This window comes from Pan troglodytes, chromosome 12, assembly GCF_028858775.2.
Source record: "Pan troglodytes isolate AG18354 chromosome 12, NHGRI_mPanTro3-v2.0_pri, whole genome shotgun sequence".
Classification (NCBI taxonomy): Eukaryota; Metazoa; Chordata; class Mammalia; order Primates; family Hominidae; genus Pan; species Pan troglodytes.
In genome coordinates, this window is record NC_072410.2 from 27027718 (window position 1) to 27049492 (window position 21775).

Consider the following 21775-nt stretch of genomic DNA (forward strand, 5'->3'; position numbering starts at 1 on the left):
GCCATTACATAATGGTAAAGGGATCAATTCAACAAGAAGAGCTAACTATCCGAAATACACAGGCACCCAATACAGGAGCACCCAGATTCATAAAGCAAGTCCTTAGAGACTTACAAAGAGACTTAGACTCCCACACAATAATAACTGGAGACTTTAACACCCCACTGTCAACATTAGGCAGATCAATGAGAGAGAAGGTTAACAAGGATATCCAGGACTTGAACTCAGCTCTGCACCAAGTGGAACTAATAGCCATCTACAGAACTCTCCACCCCAAATCAACAGAATATACATTCTTCTCAGCACCACATAACACTTATTCTAAAATTGACCACATAATTGGAAGTAAAACACACCTCAGCAAATGTAAAAGAACAGAAAGCACAACAAACTGTCTCTCAGACCACAGTGCAATCAAATTAGAACTCAGGATTAAGAAACTCACTCAAAGCCACACAACTACATGGAAACTGAACAACCTGCTCCTGAATGACTACTGGGTAAATAATAAAATGAAGGCAGAAATAAAGATGTTCTTTGAAACCAATAAGAACAAAGACACGATGTACCAGAATCTCTGGGACACATTTAAAGGACTGTGTAGAGGGAAATTTATAGCACTCAATGCCCACAAAAGAAAGCAGGAAAGATCTAAAATTGACACCCTAACACCACAATTAAAATAACTAGAGAAGCAAGAGCAAACACATTCAAAAGCTAGCAGAAGACAATAAATAACTAAGATCAGAGCAGAACTGAAGGAGATAGAGACACAAAAACCCCTTCCAGAAATCAATGAAACTAGGAGCTGGTTTTTTGAGAAGATCGACAAAATATACCACTAGCAAGACTAATAAAGAAGAAAAGAGAGAAGAATCAAATAGACACAATAAAAAATGATAGAGGGGATATCACCACCAATCCCACAGAAATACAAACTACAATCAGAGAATATTATAAACACCTCTATGCAAATAAACTAGAAAATCTAGAAGAAATGGATAAATTCCTGGACACATACACCTTCCCAAGACTAAACCAGGAAGAAGTTGAATCTCTGAATAGACCAATAACAGGTTGTGAAATTGAGGAAATAATTAATAGCCTACAAACCAAAAAAAGTCCAGGAGCAGACGGATTCACAGACGAATTCTACCAGAGGTACAAAGAGGAGCTGGTACCATTCCTTCTGAAACTATTCCAAGCAATAGAAAAAGAGAGAATCCTCCCTAACTCATTTTATGAGGCCAGCATCATCCTGATACCAAAGCCTGGCAGAGACATGACAAAAAAATTGAATTTTAGACCAATATCCCTGATGAACATTGATGCAAAAATCCTCAATAAAATACTGGCAAACTGAATCCAGGCAAACTGAATCAAAAAGTTTATCCAGCACGATCAAGTTGGCTTCATCCCCGGGATGCCAGGCTGGTTCAACATACACAAATCAATAAACGTAATCCATCACATAAACAGAACCAACAACAAAAACCACATGATTATCTCAATAGATGCAGAAGAGGCCTTTTGACAAAATTCAACAGCCCTTCATGCTAAAAACTCTCAATAAACTAGGTATTGATGGAACACATCTCAAAATAATAAGAGCTATTTATGACAAACCCACAGCCAATACCATACTAAATGGGCAAAAACTGGAAGCATTCCCTCTGAAAACCGGAACAAGAGAAGGATGCCCCCTCTCACCACTCCTATTCAACATAGTGTTGGAAGTTCTGGCCAAGGCAATCAGGCAACAGAAAGAAATAAAGAGTATTCAATAAGGAAAAGAGGAAGTCAAATTGTCCCTGTTTGCAGATGACATGATTGCATATCTAGAAAACCCCATCGTCTCAGCCCAAAATCTCCTTAAGCTGATAAGCAACTTCAGCAAAATCTCAGGATACAAAATCAATGTGCAAAAATCACAAGCATTCCTATACACCAATAACAGACAAACAGAGTGCCAAATCATGAGTGAACTCCCATTCACAATTGCTACAAACAGAGTAAAATACCTGGGAATCCAATTTACAAGGGATGTGAAGGACCTCTTCAAGGAGAACTACAAACCTCTGCTCAACGAAATAAAAGAGGACACAAACACATGGAAGAACATTCCATGCTCATGGATAGGAAGAATCAATATCGTGAAAATGGCCATAATGCCCAAGGTAATTTATAGATTCAATGCCCTCCCCATCAAGCTACCAATGACTTTCTTCACAGGATTGGAAAAAACTACTTTAAAGTTCATATGGAACCAAAAAAGAGCCCGCACAGCCAAGACAATCCTAAGCAAAAAGAACAAAGCTGGAGGCATCACACTACCTGACTTCAAACTATACTACAAGGCTACAGTAACCAAAACAGCATGATAGTGGTACCAAAACAGACATATAGACCAATGGAACAGAATGGAGGCCTCAGAAATAACCACACATCTAAAACCATCTGATCTTTGACAAACTTGACAAATACAAGAAATGGGGAAAGGATTCCCTATTTAATAAATGGTGCTGGGAAAACTGGCTAGCCATATGTAGAAAGCTGAAACTGGATCCCTTCCTTACACCTTATACAAAAATTAACTCAAGATGGAGTGAAGACTTAAATGTAAGACCTAAAACCATAAAAACCCTAGAAGAATACCTAGGCAATATCATTCAGGACATAGGCATGGGCAAGGACTTCATGACTAAAACACCAAAAGCAATGGCAACAAAAGCCAAAATTGACAAATGGGATCTAATTAAACTAAAGAGCTTCTGCACAGCAAAATAAACTATCATCAGAGTGAACAGGCAACCTACAAAATGAGAAAAAATTTTTACAATCTACCCATCGACAAAGGGCTGATATCCAGAATCTACAAAGAACTTAAACAAATTTACAAGAAAGAAACGAACAACCCCACCAAAAAGTGGGTGAAGGATATGAACAGACACTTCTCAAAAGAAGACATTTATGCAGCCAACAGACACATGAAAAAATGCTCATCATCACTGGTCATCAGAGAAATGCAAATCAAATCCGCAATGAGATACCATATCACGCCAGTTAGAATGGCGATCATTCAAAAGTCAGGAAACAACAGATGCTGGAGAGGATGTGGATAAATAAGAACACTTTTACACTGTTGGTAGGAGTGTAAATTAGTTCACCCATTGTGGAAGACAGTGTGGCAATTTCTCAGGATCTAGAACTAGAAATACCATTTGACGCAGCCATCCCGTTACTGGGTATATAACTAAAGGATTATAATAAATCATGCTACTACAAAGACATGTGCACACGTATGTTTACTGTGGCACTCTTCACAATAGCAAAGACTTGGAACCAACCCGAACGTCCATCAGTGATAGACTAGATTAAGAAAATGTGGCACATATACACCATGGAATACTATGCAGCCATTATAAAGAATGAGTTCATGTCCTTTTCAGGGACGTGGATGAAGCCAGAAACCATGATTCTCAGCAAACTATCACAAACACAGAAAACCAAACACCCCATGTTCTCACCCATAGGTGGGAATTGAACAATGAGAACACATGGACCCAGGGCAGGGAACACCACACACCAGGGCCTGTCAGTGGGTGGAGGGCTGGGGGAGGGATAGCATTAGGAGAAATATCTAATATAAATGATGAGTTGATGTGTGCACCAAACCAACATGGCACATGTATACGTATGTAACAAGCCTGCACGTTGTGCACACGTACCCTAGAACTTAAAGTATAAGGATAAAAAAAGAATCAATGTATGATTCTTTAATCCATCATCTGAGCATCCATCTTATAAGGGATCACATTGTTTTTCTCCATATAGTAAGAGTTTTTCCAACAAGAACAGCAACTCTTTCCCACTGACTTGTGATGCACCTTTTATCATAGATGAAATTTCCCTCTAACCAGGGATCTCCCCTCTCCATGCTGAGTTGTCTGTTGGTTCACTGTCACCATACTGCTTAAGACAACAACAGCACCTTTAGAGTGTACCTGAGTATCTGGAAGAGCTTCCTGCCTACCCTCCTTTGGCTTAGGCATCTGTGGACATTTATCCCTCCTCGCATGATTCAGAGTGAGTTTCTAAAACTGGAATCTTTATTGGGACTACAGTGAAGTGATGGATGAATTGAGGGAGAACTGACATCTCCATATATCAGGCCACCCCTCCCAGGAGCAGGAGATGACTTTACTTGGGGAGTATCTACACCCCCGTTCTACTCTCACCTACCAATTAGTTGGCAATGGATGGAGTTGCTCAATCAATGCTAGGGAGCAGATCTCCAGGGAGGAAGACAGAGTGGGCCTGGAATATTCTTCAGCATCACTGCTTCCATTCCCAGCCACGCCTGGCAAGAGGGAAGAAACATCCTGTCACAGAACCTATGTTTTCTGGGTGGACGAAACCAGGTGTCCTGGAGGAAGCAGGTATGGTGGGAAGTTGGGGCAAGGGGCAAGGGGACACAGAGCAACAGAACTTCTGGCTTTCCCTAGCATGGGCCAACCCTCCCGGCCAGCATCATGAGGCGGCACTGGCTGCTTGCCCCTTGTCCCGGGGGTTGGGAGGATTGTTGTGCTTCATTCAGCCTGTCTACCTCATGACTTGACTGAGCTACACCTCAACATTGTCAAGTAAGTAGACAGATTATCATCCCCATTCAAGAGAAGAGGAGAAGTCATCTCCTGCTAAGGTCCACGGAGAAGGAAGTTCACTCATTACCTGAAAAACATTTATCCAGAGCTCACAGTGCAGCAGCTGCTTGGCCCTGGGATGTGGCAGAGACCAGACAAATGGTCAAATGGATCCAGTCAGCATTAGACACCATGGTGGACATGTTGTTCATGTCAGCCAGCACCATTCCCTGAGAAAACCAACCCCGTGCACTCCATTTCTCCTAGGCTGGTCAATCATGGTGCCCCCTCACCAAAGACAGGAAAGGGGGCAATGGTGTGGGTCCAGTCACTACATCAGGACATGCCACACCCCCTAGCCACAGGGATTGGTCAAGAGGGTAAGAGGACGATCCTTGCAGGACCAGAGTCTTCCCTGGGGTTTCATGTGTATGTTGAGGGACAGAAGTTTCTTCCTACTAAGGTTGATGAGGAGGGTGGATATAAGTCTTGGGCGGTTGGCAGTCAGGTTTTTATAGAAAAGAGCCTTCAGGAAGAACAAAACCAAGCAGAGACAAGCAGTATGGACACATGAGAGAGAACCGGAGGCCTGACAATGTTGCTTTAGCACTTAGGTCCAGCCATGCCTAGAGTTAACACATTCATACTTTCTCGTTATGTGAGCCAACCCATGATCTTTTGGCTTATGCATACTTGAGTTGGAATAAGTGGAAACAAAGAGTACCACTGGACAGAGCCCCTACCAACAAATCCAACTCTCTGCCCACTCTACGGAACTTTCCCCTCAGGTTCCACCACACTCTTTCAGGTTGGGGCTTATTTTGATCATAATTCCCCTGTTCTCAAATTGTCTTTGAATCCAGATTCTGTCAGTAAGTACCCTTTATTCCTTATTGGTTTATGACATCTGCTAGAAGGCCAAGCCTGCCTTCTGCGTCATCCCCCAAGTTGGTGTTGAAGATACCGATGTGGAGGACAGAACACTAGCATGCAGCACCCTCCTCCCTCAGGTTGTCAGCCCTTGAATCTCACACGCTGTCCCTGGTCTTCACAGAATCCCAGATCCCCAGTATTAGAAAGGATCTCGGGTTCCCCACTCACTCTATCCCAGCCTCTTGGCTCAAGTTTTCATCTATAGAAGTGGTGCCAGCCTTGGCCAGAGGAAAGTGGCATGTGTGGTGAGTGTCTGTTGGCAGCTTCCCAGCATCAATGTTCCCATTCTCCTGCCACTAGCACCCATATTTGACTTCTCCATTCTAGGCTGCCGTTTGCTGCAGTGCTTAGCAAGTCATTATGGAAGGTTCTGGTATAACGGAAGGGATCTACAACATAGAGTACCACCAATGGTTACCTCTGGAGGTGGCTGTGCTCAGAGCACCTGGGCCTGGGAGGGAAAGGGTGTCTCAGAAAGAGGCATGTCTCCTCCTTTAATCAGGGTTCCTCAGAGATTGGCATTTGAAATCTCCAGACTGAGTAAGGAATATTCACCTTCACCCCACGGGGGCAGACACCATCCAATCAGTCGAGGGCCTGGATAGAACAAAAGGCAATGGAAAAGTGAATTTCCTCATAACCCTAACTAACGGAGGAGACATGCCTCCCTCTGAGACATCCCTTTCCCTCCCAGGCCCAGGTGTTCTGAGCACAGCCACCTTCAGAGGTAACCATTGGTGGTGTCTATGTTGTAGATCCCTATTACTCCGGAATCTTCCATAAAGTCTTGTTCAACATTGCAGCAAACCACAGCATAGAATGGAGAAACAGAACCAAGAATATAGGTAGGGGGATGGACAGATGAGCTTTATTATGGGAATTGGCTCCCGTGATTATGGAAGTTGAAAAGCCCCACCATATGCCTTCTGCAAGCTAGAGAACCAGGGAAGCTGGTGGCGTAGCTCAGTCCAAGTTTGAAGGCCTGAGAACCTGTGGGTGGGGGTGCTGCTGGTCCAAGTTATAGAACCCAAAGCCTGGATCTAATGTCCAAGGGTAGGAGAAGATGGCTGTCCCAGCTGCAGGAGAGAGAGAGAGAGAGAGAGAGAGAAGGGAAGAGAGAGAGAGAGAGAGAGAGAAGGGAAGAAAGAGAGAGCCTGCATGCAAATTCTCTTTTCCTCTGCCTTTTTTCTATGAAGGCCCTCAACCGATTGGATGGTGTCTGCCCCCATTGGGTGAAGGTGAATATTCCTTACTCTGTCCAGTGATTCAAATGCCAGTCTCTTCCAGAAACACCCTCACAGATATACCCAGAAATAATGCCTTGCCAGCTCTCTGGGTATCTGGGTATCCCAGTCAAGCTGACACCTAAAATTAAACATCACATCTCCTTTTCTCTGCCCCGCTGGTGGTCCCCAGACAGACAGGCAAGAGCCCCTCTGCCCATTCTAATGCCAGCTCAAGTCCTTTTCTCCAGGTGATATACAGGAGAAAGGCCTGTCAGTGCCTTCAGGGAACACCTGCCCCCAGCCACAGGGAGGGCCTTTGTCCCTCTGGGCGCAGGCGGTCAGTTATGTGCATCAGGATATTCTGGGTAATGCATTCTGGCATGAGTCCAGGACGGGGCTCACCAAGTCCAGTCCAGGTTGGGCAGGGCCCAGCTCAAATCAGTTTATGTTTCTCTCAGGGTCGGGTCAGTCACAATCAGTGTGTATGGCAGCTGGCCTACAGGTCTTGCTGCACTGCAGCTCTGCCTCTCCTGCAAACTGCTTGAGGGAGAAAGAGCACACTGAGTCCTCGGTCCCAGACCCAATCTGGGTCTGAGAGGGATGCTTCTTTTCAAATGTCCAAATTGCAGCAAACAACCATCACCACCATAACAAAATACGTTTCTTCCAAAGAAGCAGCACATCTGACAGCTGAACTCTGAGATGCTGCGCCTCGTCTCTACAGTCAATCCATGCAACCTTCTAGTCTAAAGTCTCCGCTTTGGGGCTACTTCTCAGCATGAGAACTCCTTAAGAGGTGGGGACGTGTTCACAACGGCAAAACTCAGCTGCCTGTACAGATGGTGTTCCCAGAACTAAGAGGCGTCAGCCTTCGGTAAATTCAAGTCTGCACTCTTAGGAGGCAACTTACAACTTCGAAGTGAAAGTCTATATTTTTCGTTTTTCAGCGTCAGAGTCTCAGGATCTCGAGGTGGACAGGCACCCTGATACAAAAGAACGGTAAGATGGGGTACAAAATGGATTCTGCAGGTACCGGGAGGACGTTGCAAATCCCAGTGAAGGTGAGTGGATGCACACACAGCCTGGATAGACACGAAATGGCACAAAGGGAGAGCAAGGCTACATCCCGGAGGGGCAGGGTGTGGGAGTCACATCAGGGCTGGTGAGTCAGAGACGAGGGAGGATGTGAACACGTTCTGTGCTGTCTTGGGCCCCGCCAGGCTCATGTGTGGCTTTGCTCCGGCACACGTGTGTCACACGCTCTGGAACCGTGGAATCCTCTGGCATGTCAGGCGGGCTCATTCCATGGGGGCAGGAACAGAGAGCACAGTCATTCGCATGTTCATCTGTGCTATACTGCTTGCCTCCCACTGGCTGGTCTCCTGCTGGGTGCTGGGAACACAGTCACAACATGAATGAACCCATAAGGTCTTTGTTTACGCGGAGCTTAGGGCCGAGACAGGAGTCAGGTCTTAATCAAATAACCACACGAATGAACACACTGGCCACAGGCCCAGCTGAAACCTTAGCACCGCGCGGCTGCTGGAGGTCCCTGACGGTGGTCTAGGCTTCACATTAACAAAGGAAATGACACTGGGAGGCCTGACTTGTTTTTCATGACTGCAACTGTCTCTTGATGATCTTCTCTCCTTTCTAATCGTCCTCAGCTCAGAATTTTGCTGGAGCCGAACCCCAGCTTGGAGGAGCGTAAGCCCTGGGATAACCTCTTTAATCAGAATCTGGCCTGAGTCCCTGCTCGAAGCTCAAGCACCCGGGGCCTCGCGGCCGCCTGCAGTACTCCCCTCCCACCGCGGGCCAGGGCCGACTGGAAAACGGAGCAGGCCATCCCCAGAGCACGGGTCCCGTGGCCACGTTGAGTGTCGCAGAGCACGGGACGCAGGGCGGGGCTTCTGGACCAGCGCGCATCCCAATTGGCTCTCGGGGCTGCCTTTTAGCCGGACGCGCGGAGGTGGGCAATCCGCTCCTTCCCTTGAGCAGTCCACGCCTTGTGGCGGCTTTGCGGAGCTGCTGCTTTGGCGGGAGTTGGCGGCTGGTGTGAGGTGAGAGGCGCGGTGGTCGCTCCCCGGCGAGGCCAGGTCAGAAGCGGACCGGGATCATCCAGGGGCTTTCCTGCTTCAAGAGCCTGGTCTGAGCGGCCTGTTGGGGACTGGGCGGAAGTCGAAAGGGAGGGAGCGCCGGCCATGCGGGGCTTGTGGCGGGAATGAGTCCTTGTGGGGCGTGGTGTTGTGGAGAGCCCCGCTTTGCCTCTTCCTCGGCATCCCGTTCCCCTACATCCAGAGAGGGCATCCAGGACCTGATGTCGGGCAGGTGCCCTTCGCACATCTTGGGGCAGCTCGGGGAGCGCCTGTCACGGGTCTGACGAGGGAGCTGAGGCCTGAGGGGCCCTGGGCGGGGGCTGTGGGGCGCCGAGGCCATGTTTGAGCAGAGCCGGGAAGGTGAAGTTCTCTTGCGGCTCTCTGTAGGGCACAAGCATTTCAAACGTGGGGGCAGGTTTAGAGTTTTACCCTTGATCAAGGGCTGAACGCTCAGATGTGCACAGGCTCAGGCGTCAGTGATAATCAAGGTGGAGGCAAACGGGAGGGCTCCTGCTGTCGGGCTAAAGGGACAGTGGCGGCCAGCTGGGCCCTGTGGGGTGTGTGCTCAGAGATGCCAGAGCTCAGCTTTTTCCATTACAGCCGCGACTGGAAACCTTGATTTTCAAAAAATGTATATGTAACAAGCCCACTGCTGTTCAACGTTGGTTTTACATCATAAGGTTTTAGCACGTTGTGTAGTCAAAGAAGTGTGTGTGTGTATATGTATATATGTATTATATGTATATATGTGTGTATATATGTATATATGTATTATATATGTATATATGTGTGTATATATATATGTATATATGTATTATATATGTATATATGTGTGTGTATATATATGTGTCTATGAGTTGAATTTGCCCTCGGGGTGCCAGTTTGCATCCTCTGCTGTAGGAGTCCTGAGCTGTGTTGTTAACTGGCAGATGGGAATAACCCCTTGCCATGGCTTTGACTCTGCTTCCGTAGAGCTAGCACAGACCTAATGGGGTTGGATTTGGGGGTTGGGGGTGGTCTGCAGCTAGGGGACAGACACCCTCCTTGCAAAGCGGGCGTGGGTTTGTAGCCTTCCTGTACCATGTGTCTGTGAACAGGGCTATGCAACATTTTCAAGATAACAGAGTGCCTTTGGGATGAGCCTCCCGTGGCCCCCCAGACCCTGGGCACTGCAGGGATCCTGATCCCATTACTGCTTGGCTTCCTGGCTGGAAACCGAGCTGACTGGGGAAAGGAGGAACGCGCCTGGAGAATTCTTGGGAGGAAGTTATTGTGGGTCAGCTGGCTCTTCCTGGTTCCCTCTTGCACACCGGGCAGACTGCTGGACATACAGAGATGAGTCCCTGCCCTCAGGACACTCTGACCACGTAGGGAGATGAAACCATAGCCCTGGAGGAGGGCTTCGAATGGCTCTTTGCCGGGCAGGCTTGGGCTGGGGAACCCAAGGAGGAGAGGGAGGGCTTAGAGGGTGTTCCAGAAGCATCGTGGACTTAGAACCCTGGGCAGAATTGGGTGGGTGGCTGGGAAGGGAGAGGCTCCTAGATGGGCCTGATCAAAGTGTGGTAGGGATGGGGAAACATGATTAGACCAGCCCACTCATCAGGGTCGTGCTGAGAAATAGGGAAGAGGGGCTTTTAGGCCCAAATTTTTGAGCCAGGAGTCGTTCAGTGCTGTTTGAAGGAACATAGGTATTTATTAGTTCAGGGAAATATTGTGGTGGGAAGGAGGGGCTGAGGAGATACAAGTGGCGTCTTCTGTGGAGAACGTTAATGTGAGAGGGGAGTGATTGTGGAAAAGTCTGTCTTTGTCCCCAACTAGATGCTCATTCCTGGTGAGTAGGCCTCTGTGTTCTGACCCTGAGTTGTCCCTCTTCTATTAGCCAGCCCACATTCCCGTAATGTTTGGGTGGTTACAGGGCTGTCTCCTGGTGAGGAGGGGAAGGGCAGCTGAGTAGGACCTGGTGGCCTCATGGCGATAGTCTTCTTCCTCCTTGGCAGTCTTGTGCCTCCTTCCTTCCAATCCAGCCCTCATTCTTTCCCTCTGCACAGAAAGGATCAGCATCTCCGGTACAGCCCCCATCTGTGCTAGGAGATGGCCGGGTGGGTGTGGATGCTAAGACAACCGATCCCCCTCATGTTGGCCCGAGGAGGGCCCTGACCTGGATACTGTGAGACCTTTTGAGGACAGCTGGCTCCTTTGTGGGATCAGTTGGGTGTGGGGCAGGGCCTTGATCTGAGCCAGCCCCTAGTTTCCAGCCTAGGTTCTCCTCACCACTGATGGCCTAAGTGATGTCTGTCTGTCCTGTGATGGGGGGTTGCAGTTACCGCAGGAGGCCCTGGATTATGGCTCAGATTCTTATGGCTCCATCCTTGCACCTTTCCCTGGCTCAGGTTTCTGTGGGGAGAAGGAGAGTGCCAGAGGTGACTGGTTCGTGGTTCTTCTAGGCTCTCATGGCCACCATGTTGGAAGGCAGATGCCAAACTCAGCCAAGGAGCAGCCCCAGTGGCCGAGAGGTAATGTGGCTCCTCCCATTCCTCAAATCCTCTCTGCCCTGCCACCCCTTCTGCTGTGCCCCTCACTCCTAGAGCCTCCATTGCTCCATCTTTCCCTCTCTCCTGCCAAGGACTTTGAGTCCTCTCATCTCTCCTCATCGCCCTTTCCAGACTAGCCTGTGGTCGTCAGGCTTTGGGATGAAGCTGGAGGCTGTCACTCCATTCCTGGGGAAGTATCGCCCCTTTGTGGGTCGCTGTTGCCAGACCTGCACCCCCAAGAGCTGGGTGAGTGATGGTAGCGAGCTCTGGGAAGCTGCTTCCTTTATGTCCCTGCAAGCTTGGCTCTTCCCTGCCCCATGCCTCTGCTTCTGTCTTTCAGGGGAATGGATGCACTGGTATTGGTTGTATGGTTGGGCGGTGGCTTGTTCCCAGGCCTGGGAGAGTTGGGTGGGAGAAGTACAGAGGGGCCTAAGTGGTGGTAGGGTGTGCCCAGAGGGCTGGGTTCTTATCATGCCTGTGTCAGTTTTGTTGTTCAGTTTTGTGGACATCACCCACTCAGACTTCCCCAGCACTCAGCACATGCTTGAAGACCTCTTTTTTGGTTTGTGTCATGTGATGGTGGTGAGGGAGCCCAGATTTCTCATGGAGACCCAGGCTGCGTTTTCTCTGCTGTTGAGAAGATAACTTCTGGAGACTTTCACATACCACTCTGAAAGAGGGTGATTCTGTACAGGATACAGCACTTCAGTTTTGAGCATGGGCCCCTTTTTCCTGAGCCAGCCTAGAATCTGGGGTCAAACACCTTTTGCGAAATACTGTGCTGTAATCTTTTCTCCTGGAAGACTTAGCAGGCCACCTGGCAGAGCCAGAGGGGCAGTACAGGGGCGTTTCTTTACCAGTTTGCAAAGGCCCCCCAGGACATGCTGTCTCTCCCCCTGTCTTGCAGGAGTCCCTCTTCCACAGAAGCATAATGGACCTAGGCTTCTGCAATGTGATCCTGGTGAAGGAGGAGAACACAAGGTAGTCAGAGCTATGGACTGGAGCAGGCTTGGGGACAGGGACCCTTGGGTGCAGGGCTGCTGGGGCCCTGCTTTTTGGTGCCATTTTCTTCCTCTGATAGAGAAAGAAGGGCCCCGTCCTCTGTTCCATACACAAGCCTGCAGGGAGGGGCGGACTTGGAGCTCTCTTGCAGTTCCTTCTGTGAGCATGTATGGATTGCCCACCGTGTTTCAGGCTGTGAACCTGTACCCGACTCAACAGGGTGAGGGGTGGGAATGGGGCACAGATGGACAGGCAGTTCTTCCTGCTCAGGTGTTCCTAGTACATGGGTCTGGGGTGTGGTCCCTTTCTGATTGAATAGCCTTCTGTGAGTCCTAGTGGAGGTGGGCCCTCTCTGAAGGATCTTCCCTCCTGCTCTGGGAGCTGTGCCCAGGTTTCGGGGCTGGCTGGTTCGGAGGCTCTGCTATTTCCTGTGGTCCCTGGAGCAGCACATCCCCCCCTGCCAGGATGTCCCACAGAAGATCATGGAAAGCACCGGGTGAGGAGGCAGGGAGTGAAGTCTGGCTGGCATTTCTGGGATCCTGAATGGGATGACAATGACACTAGGTAGGGGTGTTTGAGAGGGGTGGCTGGGGCAAGGCTTCTAGAGCATGAGCTTTGCCTGGGACCCTTCCTTAAGGAGGAGGGTGAAGACTGGAGGCCGTGCCCTGCTGCAGCCTCATAGCACTCCTTCTAACCCCCTCACAGGGTGCAGAACCTCCTCTCAGGGAGGGTCCCAGGAGGCACTGGGGAAGGCCAGGTGCCTGACCTTGTGAAGAAGGAGGTACAGCGCATCCTGGGTCACATCCAGGCCCCACCCCGTCCCTTCCTGGTCAGGTAACTGGGCTGAAGGGCACTCACCCTTGGGCTGGGGACTCTGTCCTTCTGGAGAGCGGGTGTTGGCCGGGCTTGGGGAAGTGCTGGACTCTCCTCCTGGGTTGCTGGATAGTGTTTACCAGAGTGGGCTGCAGCCTGCCTTCACCACCGCCTCCCATCCCCACATTTTGCCAGCACAGGTCGGAGCCTATGTTAGATGCAGCACACTGTTCCAGGGAAACGGAGGGTAAACGAGATATGCGCGGCTGCAAGGAGGAAGGAACAGGGCTGAGACAGAATACCAGGAAGGGGACAAAGAGCCTGTAAGCCAGAGCCAAGAGGAAGAAAAGGCGAACAAGAATGAGGCGAATAGTCTTGCTAGAGGGAATAGCCTGAGCTTTGGCCCTGGGCAGGAAAGGACTAGGTTTGCTCCAGAAGCTGACGTGGTTGGAAGCCAGCAAGTGAGGGGTCGAGAGCTATGGGAGGTGAAATCGAGAGGCAGAAGGGATCAAATCATGTAAGGCCGTGCAAGTTTGGACTGGATCTCCAAGTGCAGTGAAAACCAGTTGCAAGGTTTTAAGTGGGAAGTGACATCATGAATTGGGGTCAAGAGTGGAGACCAGAAGGGCATCTGGAAGGCTGTTTTGTTAATCCAGGTGAGAGATCATGGTGGACAGTAGAGGTTGAAAAGTGGATTGAGAGGTCGAGGTGATATTAACAGGACTCACTGAGGGATTGGACAGTGGGAACAGGGGCAGTGAGGGAAGTAGGAGAAGTTACAGGACAGCCCCGTTTCTAGCCTACTTTCTGGTGGTATGGACAGAGAACAGGCTTTGGGAGAAGTGAGTTGGCCCAAAAAGGTAGTTTGGAGAGAGAGAGTTTTGGTACCTGACATGCTTGTGGAGACACTGAGGAGGCAGCTGCATATAGGAGCCTGGAGCTCAGAAGAGAGGTTGGGGCCAGAGACACTGCGAGGCTTTAGCATACAGATGGTGTTTAAAGCCAAGGAGATGAATGAGTCCCTGAGTACAGGTGGGCTTGGGGCAGCATGTGTCAAGCTCAGCTGTCTTGAATGTGCTGAGTGGCCAACTGAGCAAGGACAGAAAGTAGAGGTTGTTGGTGACCTTGACCAGCCCTCTGCTGTTCTAGTCGCTTGATCTGCCTACCTTGACATCAGCCATCAGCCTCCCTTTCTGTGTTTCCTTCCCTCCAAGCCTAGCTGAGATTGCAGGCTCAGGGTGCTAATAATGCTCTTTCGAGGGAGTCATGGGCATGATCCCCCGCTGTCTACCTTCTCTTTGCACCTGAGCAGCCCAGCGTTGCCAGAGAAACACACACCAGTGGACTGGTTTCCTTGCTAAGTGCAAATGTCACAGGGACACATGGCACTCTCCAGGGCTCCCACCCAGCCTGCTCCTTCTTAGACTTATCCACTGTCAACTGATTCCCCATCTCATGCTTCACAGAAAGATAAAAGCCATCACATGGGGACTTGCTGCTTATCCAGCACATTTCCCTGCTACTACAGCTATGTGTCTGTCCTAAATTAAAGCTGGTCCTATGCCAGTGCAGTGGCTCACACCTGTAATATCAGCACTTTGGGAGGCTGAGTGGGGTGGATCACCCAAGAGCTGAAGACCAGCCTGGGCGACATAGACCAGCCAGGGCAAACTTGTCTCTCCAAAAATTAGCCGGGTGCACTGTTGCGTGCCTGTGGTCCTAGATGCTTGAGAGGCTGAGGTGGGAGGATCGCTTGAGCCCAGGAGGCAGAGGTTGTAGTGAGCCAAGTTTGTGCCACTGCACTTCAGCCTGGGCAACAGAGCAAGACCCTGTCCTAAAAAATAAATAGAGCTGGTCCTCCTGTTGGGCTGCAGGGACAACCCCACCCACCTGCCCACCAGGGATTTTGCCCCTGCAGTTATCCCCTTTCCTTCTTCTATTACTAATCCTTCCTTTTTATTTCACCTTTTCTGGTAGATTGTGAAGACCAGGCTGGGTTCTGCCTGGAGAGAGGCTTGGTCCTCTAGTCTCCTTTAGGGTAAATTGAGGCAGATGCTCTGATTCTGATGTGAGGCAGCTCCACCATGAGGTCGTGGGAGAGTAGCAGCGTCTGGTGGGCATGAACTCTGGTGTCAGAACTTCCAGTCCCAGCACTGCTACTTCTTAGCGTTCACTACCAGGAAGCAGTTCTGTAGCTTCCCTGAGTCTCACTTTCCTCTTCTGTAAAATGAGGATAGTGGCGGGGCCTGCCCTAAGGAGCACTGGGCAGCCCTCCAAGTGCCACGGGCCGAGCGTCACTCCTTGCCGCACCTCAGGCCTGGTGTCCCTCCCCAGGCTGTTCAGCTGGGCGCTGCTGAGGTTCCTGAACTGCCTGTTCCTGAATGTGCAGCTCCACAAGGGTCAGATGAAGATGGTCCAGAAGGCCGCCCAGGCAGTAAGGCCCGCCCTCCATTGGGTTGGGGATGGTGGGAGCAGAAGAGCAGAGGCTGGGCCAAGCCCTTAAGTCAGGAGCAGTCCCCATCTGGTCCTGCTTCCTGGCCTCTCTGCTCCCAGCCATACAGCAGTCCAGTCCCCATCAGCTGGTGGGAAAAATCCCCTGCTCTTTGCCGACCTTCCCTTATGTCTCACGGCCCTGCTCCCATGGGGCTTCCTCTAACGTCTTTCCATCATGGTCTTAACAACCATTACGTCAGTGCGTCGGTGCAGTTACCTTAAGAGTTGTCTAAAGGCTCCTTTGCTTTTGGGAAATGTGCTCAGAGGAAGAACTCTGCGGCTGAACTGTCCCTCCCTCTGGGGCTGCCCTGGGTCTTTGGCTGCCTGTGTCCTCAGGGTGGGGCAGGTTGGCACTTCCCTCTGGCTCTCCCTGGAGCAGGGCTTGCCGCTTGTCCTCCTCTCTACTCACAAAACCCTCCTGGATGGGATCCTGCTGCCCTTTATGCTGCTCTCCCAGGGCCTGGGTGTGCTCCGTGTGGCCTGGGACTCCCGCACCTGCTCCCCTGCCCTCAGGTAAAAACCTTTTGCCTCTAGACATACATGGGAGAAGTCGCAGGCTGGGGCGGGGTGTGTATCGGGGTGTGTTGGCAGCAGCTCCCTGCTAAAGGCCCTCTTCGTGGCCTCTCTGCTCCGAGCCATACAGCAGTCTAGCCTGTGGGGCTTAGATGGAGGTGTCAGCCACAGGGCCTAGGGCCATGGCTTCGCCTCAGGGTATTCAAGTAGGACACAGGCTGGCCATGGGGGAGCTGAGACTCTCACTAGCCCCTTACTCATTCACATCTTCAGAGCCCCTTTCCTTATCAGGCTCTGCCCTATGTCCCACAGAGCTCTGCTGAGGAAGCTTGGGGGGCTTTTCCTGCCCCCAGAGGCCAGCCTCTCCCTGGACAGCTCTGAGGGGCTCCTTGCAAGGGCTGTGGTCCAGGCGGTGAGTGCCCCCAGTGGTTACATATGGGCCAGGCTAAGGGGACAGGGGTCTGTTTCTGCTCTGGCCTTAACACCCCCTCTGACCCCTCCTATTCCAGGTCATAGAGCAGCTGCTGGTTAGTGGGCAGCCCCTGCTCATCTTCCTGGAGGAACCTCCTGGGGCTCTGGGGCCACGGCTGTCAGCCCTGGGCCAGGCTTGGGTGGGGTTTGTGGTGCAGGCAGTCCAGGTGGGCATCGTCCCAGATGCTCTGCTGGTACCAGTGGCCGTCACCTATGACCTGGTTCCGGATGCACCATGTGACATAGACCATGTGAGAATGTGAGACCCTCCAGCCCCTTGGGCCCCTAGGTGGACACCAGCTCCCGACAGGAGGCACAATATTGTGTCCTGTGGCTGAGCCCCACTTAGGGCTGTGGGGGGCACAAAGGAATCGTCCTTACAATCATCTGGCAGCACCTGCCAAGGCCATTACCATCATCTCATTTCATCCTGTGAAGACCTTGATAGGGAGGGATTTTTCCTGTGTCATGGATAAGAAAAGAGGAGCTTGGGACAAGGTCACACACCAGTTTGGGCCTGAGATAAAACTGAGCAGGGTGGGACCAGAGGATACCTCTGAAGACCAGGATGGGTGGGCAGCCCTGATGTCCGCCCGAGAGCAGTGTCCTTGGTGAGTATAGTTATCCTCTCCCTCCTTGCAGGCCTCGGCCCCCCTGGGGCTGTGGACAGGAGCTCTGGCTGTCCTACGTAGCTTGTGGAGCTGCTGGGGCTGCAGCCACCGGATCTGCTCCCGGGTGCACCTAGCTCAGCCCTTTTCCCTGCAGGTATGGAGCCAGCTGGGGAAGGCTGGGAGTACCTGGGGTGTCTGTCCTAGGCATCCTGGCAGCCTGGCCCTCAAAGCCACTGCAGGGATAGCTTTGCCTACTTCCAGTGGGCTGTGTGCAAGTTTCCTGGTGGGCCCGAGCAGGCCACCTAAGAGCCTTCTCCTGGGCAGGAATACATCGTCAGTGCCAGAAGCTGCTGGGGCGGCAGACAGACCCTGGAGCAGCTACTGCAGCCCATCGTGCTGGGCCAATGGTAGGGGCACGGGAGCGTGGGGTCTCAGGGGGCAAGGCAAGCAGCCCTTCAGCACCAGCTTATGTATCCCCCATATACACACACTAGCAGCCCTCCCTCACCAAATATCCTGGGGTCATCTAGAATAGTTCCAGGTACTCGCCTTGCCAACAGTCTGAGTGTGGGGTATGGCACAGAGGCCTGGATGGGACTGGGGGTTATAGAAGCCATCCTCTGTCCTGGGGCTGGGAGGGGGAAACACCCTCACCTTTTAGAAAGCTCTAGGCATTCCCACAGCTGTTTTTGTGTTTGGACCCTTCATCCTGTAATCTGTGTCTCTATCTCAGTACTGCTGTCCCAGACACTGAGAAGGAGCAGGAGTGGACCCCCATAACTGGGCCTCTCCTGGCCCTCAAGGAAGAGGACCAGCTTCTGGTCAGGAGACTGAGCTGTCATGTCCTGAGTGGTGAGGGTGAACCAGATCTGGGCCTTTGCGGGTGGGTCACTGAACCGTCCCCTCTCGGGGTCAGCCAGTCACCAGGGTTCTCCATTCCAAGTGAGTGTCTGCACCTGAGGCGCTCTGTGGTACCTCGGGGACATCTGAAGAAGAATGGAACCCTTCTCCTACAGGAGGAGCAGGCAGCCAGGGCCATCATGAGGGAGCAGCTAAGTGCATGCACAAAGATGGTGGCCTGAGGCCAGGAGGCTGCAGCTGCTTCCCCAAGGCCACACCCAGCCCTGCCTTCTGAGCGGAGTCTCCTTAGCTTTGGGTGGGGATGGTGTTAACTGAATGGAATGATACGTGTAAGGGGCTTAGCACAGCGCCTCCGCAGAGGGCCCTTATAGGGAGATCCATCTGTATCTTCTTCAGTGCCCCTCTAGTAGAGGCTGTGGGTTGATGTGTGGGCCCTACGATGAGATCCAGGGGAAGGCCCCCAGCTCCTGGCCTGCTCTCAGCCTGTGTGATGATAAACACCACTGCTCCGGGTGTACGTTCTTCATCCCTGGGGTGGAGTTGGGATGTGTGACTAGGAAGACTTGCCAGATCATGGAGGGACCAGGCTGCTGGGCCTCAACCTGACCAGCATCTCCACCCCCCGCCCCACTCCAGCCAGTGTAGGGAGCTCTGCGGTGATGAGCACGGCCATCATGGCAACGCTGCTGCTCTTCAAGCATCAGAAGGTAGGGGGTGCAATGTGGTGGGGACCTGGGCGGGGGGGGAGGGCGATGTGTGGCCCTGCTGCTTAGCCCTGCTCTGCCTACCCAGGGTGTGTTCCTGTCGCAGCTCCTGGGGGAGTTCTCCTGGCTGACGGAGGAGATACTGTTGCGTGGCTTTGATGTAGGCTTCTCTGGGCAGCTGCGGAGCCTGCTGCAGCACTCACTAAGCCTGCTGCGGGCGCACGTGGCCCTGCTGCGCATCTGCCAGGGCGACTTGCTGGTGGTGCCGCGGCCTGGCCCAGGCCTCACACACCTGGCACAACTGAGTGCTGAGCTTCTGCCCGTCTTCCTGAGCGAGGCTGTGGGCGGTGAGTCTTGAGGTGCACGGGGTAGGTGGGATGTGTGTGCAGTGGTGAAGGGAACGGCTCCTTCTTCATAATGGACCCTCCGCCCCCAGCCTGTGCAGTGCGGGGGCTGCTGGCAGGCAGAGTGCCGCCCCAGGGGCCCTGGGAGCTGCAGGGCATATTGCTGCTGAGCCAGAATGAGCTGTACCGCCAGATCCTGCTGCTGATGCACCTGCTGCCACAAGACCTGCTGCTGCTAAAGGTCAGGCCTCCCCTACGGCCCACTTGGTCCTAGGCCTTCCCCTCTTGGTGGTAGGAATGGCCCATCCCTGCCCATGCTCTACCTCTGAAACCTCCTGGGTGGTAGGTGTGGCCTTGCCCGGTCTTTGGCTAGGCCCCTGCCCATGTGCCTGGCTCTCCTGAGGCCACATGGGTGCCTTTTTCTCCCAGCCCTGCCAGTCTTCGTACTGCTACTGTCAGGAGGTGCTGGACCGGCTCATCCAATGCGGGCTCCTGGTTGCTGAGGAGGTAGGCAGGGCAGTTGGAGACAAGATCCTTGCCTGGAGCCTGGCCTCCTCCAGCCTCCCACCCTGAGTGCCAGCTGCCCCAGGCTCCTCCTCTGCCCTGTGTGTGCTGTGGGAGTGGGCAGCCCCTGGCCTTGCAGCAGGGAAGCCTAGCTCGCACCTCTGCTCCCTGTGCCTTGGGATATGGCCACCTATGCCCCGGTTCTGTGTGTGTCTCTCTGGATAGCACTGGACATGTGTGCCTCTGAGGTTCTCTGCACACCTCCTGCTCCCCACATTTCTTGGCCACAGGGCTACTGCCCTTGAGGGTGGGAATTCACTTCCTCTCACTCTGCAAGTTGGCCCAGCAGGTGCTGGGGCATGGCTCTGGCCATCCTCTTGGGTCTCTAGGTCTGCTTTTACTGGTTTCACCTGCATGTACCTGGTCTGGGGGTGTAGGGTTGATCCCTGGCCAGCTTGTCAGAGAACAATGGCTCCACGGCCCCTAGACCCCAGGCTCCCGGCCAGCCTGTGACACAGGGCGACAGCGATTGAGCAGAAAGCTGCTGTGGAAACCGAGTGGGGACTTTACTGATAGTGACAGTGATGACTTCGAAGAGGCTGAGGGCCGGTACTTCAGGGTGTGTTTCAAAAAGCTGCCCCTGGAGGGAGGTGGTAGGGAGGCGGTGGGGAGCTGCACTCACCCCGGCCTGTCCCCTCCAGCTCAGCCAGCAGTCACACTGCCCAGATTTCTTTCTTTTCCTCTGCCGCCTGCTCAGCCCGCTGCTCAAGGCCTTTGCACAGGCTGCCGCCTTCCTCCGCCAGGGCCAGCTGCCCGATACTGGTGAGGCCCTTGTTCCCTTGCAGTCCTCGAGGCAGGCTGTGTCTGTGCTGGGTGCCAGGTCTAGGTCTTCTCTCTTCTGCAGAGTTGGGCTACACAGAGCAGCTGTTCCAGTTCCTGCAGGCCACCGCCCAGGAAGAAGGGATCTTCGGTGAGTCCCAACCAGTCAGCCCAGGCTTCTGCAGGCAGTGGTGTTTGCTGGTGGCTGCTGCCCCCTGCAGGACAGTGACAACCCAACTCTAGGAAGGCAGGCTGCAGAGTACAGACAGTCTTCTGTCCAGTCAGAGCTCTATCCCTCCCTGGGCTTCTTTAAACAAGAGGAGAGAAGCCTGTGCCCAGTGGCTCTCTGTCCTCCCTACCTAGAGCCTTTACTTCTCTCTTCTTTCCAGAGTGTGCGGACCCAAAGCTTGCCATCAGTGCTGTCTGGACCTTCAGAGACCTAGGGGTGAGAGGAGCCACTGTCACCATCTTCTGTCCCCCTGCTCCCACCCCAATAGAGTAGCTCAGGGAAACCCAGCTATGTCCCCATCACTCCACAGGGCTGGCCTGATGGTGCCTCATTAAGACCCTGGGATTTACTTGGTGTCTTCCAGCAATAGATGTGGTGATGGGTTGGAGAAGGTGGGATGGTTTCCTGCCTCTTGGTCTCCCAAATCACTGGCTCATCTTTCTAGGTGGGGTATTGGGACTGCTTTGCGGCAGCATTTGCACGCAAACATTGAGGTCTAAGGGGCCAGAGGTCTCAAGGCAGGTTTCTGGGGGACAGGCCTGGCCCCTGGGCCATGTGTACACAGTCCCTGTGGTGAGCGCACTCACGGCTCATCTTCCATGGCCCAGGTTCTGCAGCAGACGCCGAGCCCTGCAGGCCCCAGGCTCCACCTGTCCCCTACTTTTGCCAGCCAGGACAATCAGGAAAAACTAGAACAGTTCATCCGGCAGTTCATTTGTAGCTAGAACTGTGAGGAGGAGCCTGTGCTGAGACTTCTCAGCCCCAGAACACAGCTGTGTCCTAGAGCCAGAAGATGGAGAGGAGGCTGCAAACCCTTAGCTGCTCTATAAATATAATCATTGAGGCTTGATTGTCCCTTGCCATCTCTTGCTTTTTCCCTTCTTTGATGTGATAAACAAGGGGACGAGACGAGTTGTCTTTTCCCCAGCCCAGCAGCATCTTTTTGGTGTATGTGTGTGTATTTGCTCTCTTCTTCCCCAGT

General features: G+C 52.3%; 1 protein-coding gene across 27 annotated transcripts; it reads left to right on the forward strand.

Annotated features, from left to right (window-relative positions):
- The first annotated feature begins 7749 nt into the window (after positions 1–7749).
- GPAT2 (glycerol-3-phosphate acyltransferase 2, mitochondrial) lies at positions 7750–21731 on the forward strand. Of its 27 annotated transcripts, none has more exons than XM_054678600.2 (22): positions 8745–8862; positions 11289–11411; positions 11562–11675; positions 12337–12410; positions 12823–12927; positions 13137–13265; positions 15579–15678; positions 16117–16250; positions 16563–16662; positions 16760–16972; positions 17364–17486; positions 17657–17739; positions 18066–18184; positions 18830–18900; positions 18986–19244; positions 19334–19482; positions 19671–19748; positions 20233–20364; positions 20447–20567; positions 20650–20715; positions 20954–21009; positions 21402–21731. In XM_054678600.2, exons 2-22 carry the CDS (start codon positions 11349–11351, stop codon positions 21516–21518), a joined length of 2406 nt encoding a protein of 801 aa, XP_054534575.1. In that variant the 5' UTR covers positions 8745–8862; positions 11289–11348; the 3' UTR covers positions 21519–21731. The 27 variants fall into 27 exon arrangements, with proteins under 27 accessions (XP_063645693.1, XP_063645691.1, XP_063645695.1 ...); XM_054678604.2 differs by having other exon boundaries at positions 19004–19244; XM_054678602.2 differs by having other exon boundaries at positions 8756–8862; positions 11343–11411.
- The last annotated feature ends 44 nt before the right edge of the window (positions 21732–21775 follow it).